Source organism: Galendromus occidentalis, unplaced genomic scaffold (assembly GCF_000255335.2).
Source record: "Galendromus occidentalis unplaced genomic scaffold, Mocc_1.1 scf7180000077512, whole genome shotgun sequence".
NCBI lineage: Eukaryota > Metazoa > Arthropoda > Arachnida > Mesostigmata > Phytoseiidae > Galendromus > Galendromus occidentalis.
The window spans coordinates 1-4,384 of record NW_003805500.1 but is presented as its reverse complement, the minus strand read 5'-3'; the positions used below and the strand labels follow the sequence as shown (position 1 = coordinate 4,384).

Here is a 4,384-nt window from a genome sequence, read left to right as displayed (position 1 = left end):
TGGATGCACGTCCCGTCAGAGCAAGATAATGCGGCGCAGAATGGATATTGAAGTTCCTCTCGATTGAACTAACCGGAAACGACTCCGGAAACCTGCTCTACAGAGAGACCGGTCGCCGTACTGATGTGCGTCCTTGCGAATGCTTTCTTATGTACGTCATTAGCTATAACCTCCAGAGCAGCATAATTTGCCTCCCCTGTGAATGATGCGGCACGAGTTAGAGGAGTCTCCGCGTCGTGCAGTGCTTGAAGGAATTTCGGGGAGTATCTTTCTGCCGCCTGCGAAGTACCACGAGCGGACTCTGGGCCATACGAGAGCTGCCCTGGACTCACAGCGTTTGATATCAGGGAGAACAGTTCTCCCTCCTTCTGGAAAAGCTTGAGAGACGTTTCTCCGAACCAATTCACCCAAACATCTAGCTTTTCGCTCGGGATCGACGCGGTATTTCGGTAATAGATTCAGAAACAGTCTGTATAGCTTCTCAGACATTGGTGGCTCGTCGCACTGATACCACCTCCGATCTTCGAAGAACTCTCGAAGGTCTCAAATCACTAAGTCGAACTCGCGCACCGCCGCTCCAGATGATGAGGGCGTCGCCATGTTTGTTTACAATTATTTTTGAAACTTCGCCGCGGGTGGAGATGAGCTATTGCGCTGATCTTGCCCAGACAGGATTTGAGAAAAGTTGTGCTGATCCGCGTCACAGAGGCTCATCGTGATCGTTTCAGCCGATTATCGCTTGATTCCCACAAGTCGGGAGTGTAGGGAGAGTGTTCCCTTTGAATGTGGAGTATGCCTTCCATGACACCCGTCCTATAGGAATAGTGAAGTGGGAGGAATACCGGATCGGAGAGTCGGACGCGGTAACGCATTATCCGAGTCGCCGTTCCTGCCCGAGGTTTGAACTCTGCGTGGAGTCCACAGCAATTATAGGGGTATGAGCCAGGGAGCGTTGTTCGAGCCAGAGGACTCCCCGAGAGCTTCGGCCTCAGGCCGGGGAGTCTCTGAATTCCCAGTTTGCCGACGAGAGTAAGCATATGTAAGCATGACCCAAGCTGAAGCTATGCGGATCGCAATGACGGAAAGAACATCTCTTGGAACGGAGAGCACACCGACGTTTAGCTCGACCTCCGAGACGGATTTTTATCATACGACTTCGGTCAATTCCATCGTTGTTGACCGATATGTGGGTAGGAGGTAGTTGGCGTCGCTTCAGCACAACCTGGGTTTCCTTCCGTCGGTTTCTCCTCTGCTTCATTTCTCCGTATGCTTCCTCGTTTGCACCTCCGCGACTCAATGTTCCGTATGGCAGCTTTATTTGTCTCGTACAACAGGCACACATTCTTGATGACCGACGAATCTCATGCACTCACGGGCATCGCGAATACCACGTCTCAGGGATTCAACTTAGGAAAGGTAGCATTTCTGCGAGACAGATCATCGTCCGAGGAAGACTCGTTGGAGTTTTTATCATTCCTGCTCAGCACGTCCTCTCAACAATTTCGGCTTGACTCATATCGGGGAAAGGAACAATAAAGGTAAGAGTTATTCTAAGGCTGATGCGGACGGCGGTCGCGCGAATCTTTCAACCTTCGCGCTCGTCACGAATGTCGATGTTATCGAATTCTTCGACAGGGATAGGGGGAAAACAAGAAAGAAAGATGTGGCAGAAGATCAAGTCTCGCATAAATCATCCATCGAATCTTCGGAAGAGCCTGAACTCAAATTATCTTCAAGATCACGCCGTTCGTTGAAATTATGAAAATTCCTCGATTCCATCCTCTCGCTAGTGAAATACTAGCTCGAGTTCAGAAAGAAGCTCTCGCTCGTGACGGTAGAGGAAGGCAGTATGGCATCTCGTCACTGGTACTTCATCACCTGTGCTTCTCTGTTTGCTTGTTTGTTGGGACCGGCCGATTGCATGCCCGCCTCAAAGTCCTGCCGGTCGTACATGGCGGCGGAAGTTGCCGCCGATAGACATTTCCCATCGGTTTCCCACAACCGGACAAACAGACACACTTCCATTTTCATATATAGAGAAGACTAGCCGTGCCCGTCCCGTAGTTTTTTTCCAGCTAAGTTTCGGCTCTTCGAAGAGGGTCTGAGCCACACGTTGGCAGCCCTAAAGAAGTCCCAGACCCTTCCTAATAAGTCTCAGACTGTTTGCGTAATTTCAATGCGATAATCTTCCGCGAATCTGGCATCCCCCTCCAAAAAGCCTTCCCCCCACGTTCTCTCGCGGACACAGACAACTCAACGCCGGATAACTCAACGCAGACATCTGAACGCCGACATTTGAACGCCGGACAACTTAGCGTGAGAACAACTTAACGCCGAACAACTCAACGCCGAGACAACCCAACGCCGAGAAAACTTAACGCCCGGCAACCTAACGTTTGACAACTCATCGCCGAGAATGCACCGGCATTCCGTAAAAACCCGATTCCATAAACTGTACGCCAGAATAGGAGTCAAGGCTCGAGTGATGTCGCTGCGCCGATCACGCATGTATTACTGCATGTTGCATGTGTCTGTCTTCCGACTGCGACGTCGCGTCGTCACATTTCGAGTGATTCGAGCCCCATGCGTTCTGTCTTACGTTCGAACCGCTGGTAATCGGTAACATCATCTTCAACTATGAACGTAAACGGTGAAGAATTGCACACCCAGCGCGGCAAGCGGAAACGGGCCCACGAAGGGTACGTTTACGTCCAGGACGGAGTCAGCAAAAATGGAGAGAAACAGTTCTGGAGGTGTCAGTTCCTCGGTGCTTGCAGAGCTCGACTTCATACGTCCTTGTCGACTGGAGAAGTGGTGAAAACGCACGGAAAACATAGCGACGAGCCGAACCCGGCAGCGATCGAAGTGATGGCTCGCCGAATGTATTTGAAGAAAAAGGCTCTCGAGACACAAGAAACCCCTCTGCAACTAATCGAATCTGTTTTCGAGAGGACCACGCAAGCGGCGAAGTTTGTGCTCCCCAGCTCCGAAACGCTGTCTAGATCAGTTAACCGTGCTAGGAAAAAATCGATGCGACCAATGGCGACACCGCAAGATCGGGCGTCGATTTCGATACCTGACGAATACACAATGTACGAGAAAGAGCCAGGAAGCTTCGAAAAATTTCTCATCGGCGATACCGGTGAGATACTCCGCAATACGAGCGGAAATCATCTTCCTTGGTTTTCTGATCATTCGACTCGTCAAATGGAAGGAGTGCTTCTTCAATTAAATTGAATCGTTTTCAATTCTTCCAGGAGAAGGAGACCAGAGGAGAATACTTCTCTTTGGACGTGAAGCCGTAGGCGATTGGATTGGCTACTCGCGCAAAGCTTACGTAGACGGGACCTTTTCTTTATCGCCTCCGTGTTTTTACCAAATTGTTGCAATCCTCGCAGAGCGGAACAACTTCGTAATACCTGTATGTTACGCGCTTTTACCGGACAAAAGCCAAGCGACTTACGCGCGCATGATCGGACTGATTTGTCAAGCATGGCCATCGTTCAATCCTGCTGTCATTTCCACGGATTATGAAAAGGGTCTCATCAACTCGTTCATCGCCGCGTTCCCTGAGGCCCAGATTCACGGCTGTCTGTTCCATCTCGTTCAGAATTTGAAAAAAAACTCGGGGATCTCAATTTGCTTGGCAGGTATAGAGCAGAGGCAAGTTTCGCACTGAGCGCCCGCATGATAACCGCTCTTGCATTTGTCCCGCCAGTTCACATCGACAATGCTATTGCGGAGCTTGCCATCGCACTTCCTCAGGAGCTGATGCCCGCCTTGAAGTACTTCGAAGATAATTACGTGGGTTCTTTGCTTCACATACTTCCCGATGGGTCCATTGTCAGGCGGGATCCCCTCTTCTCATCCAGTATTTGGTCTGTATACTGGCGTACATTGGAGGGTGATTCTAGAACCAACAATTATGCTGAAGCAGCGCACAGGAGGCTCCAAACCGAATTCGGAGTTAGCCACCCGAATTTATGGCGCTTCATCGATGGTTTGAAGAAAGTACAGCACCACCGAGATATGCTCTTAGCTCGATTTGAGAGTGGTGCTCAACCGCCAGCGAAGCGTAAGAAGTATGCCAACATCGATAAGAAATTGTTCGAGTTAGTGAACAATTTTAATTCCTACACTGTCGTTGAGTATCTGAGAGGGTGTGCTTCAAATTTCACTATGGAACCATAATTGTGTCAATGGAACCATGGAGTAGCCTCGTTAATGTAAACTTTCTTCGTGAGCTAAAATGAAAAACATCATGTGTAAATATAAAATAATTGACAGCGCTGAGATCGAGTTTTCTCTGGCCGGAAACGAGCTTAATCGCTAAGTTCTGGGCGTCAAGTTGTCCGGCGTTGACTTGGTCGGCGTTGAGAAGTCT

At 49.6% G+C, this 4,384-nt stretch overlaps 1 protein-coding gene across 1 annotated transcript; it reads left to right on the top strand.

Annotated features, from left to right (window-relative positions):
* Positions 1–2,637: 2,637 nt before the first annotated feature.
* Positions 2,638–4,112, top strand: LOC100900894 (uncharacterized; the record flags this gene model as incomplete). The annotated part of the gene is made up of 3 exons (XM_003747111.1): positions 2,638–3,142; positions 3,258–3,650; positions 3,719–4,112. Coding segments are annotated over exons 1-3 (1,292 nt in total), but the record flags the coding sequence as incomplete, so codon positions are not given.
* Positions 4,113–4,384: the final 272 nt, after the last annotated feature.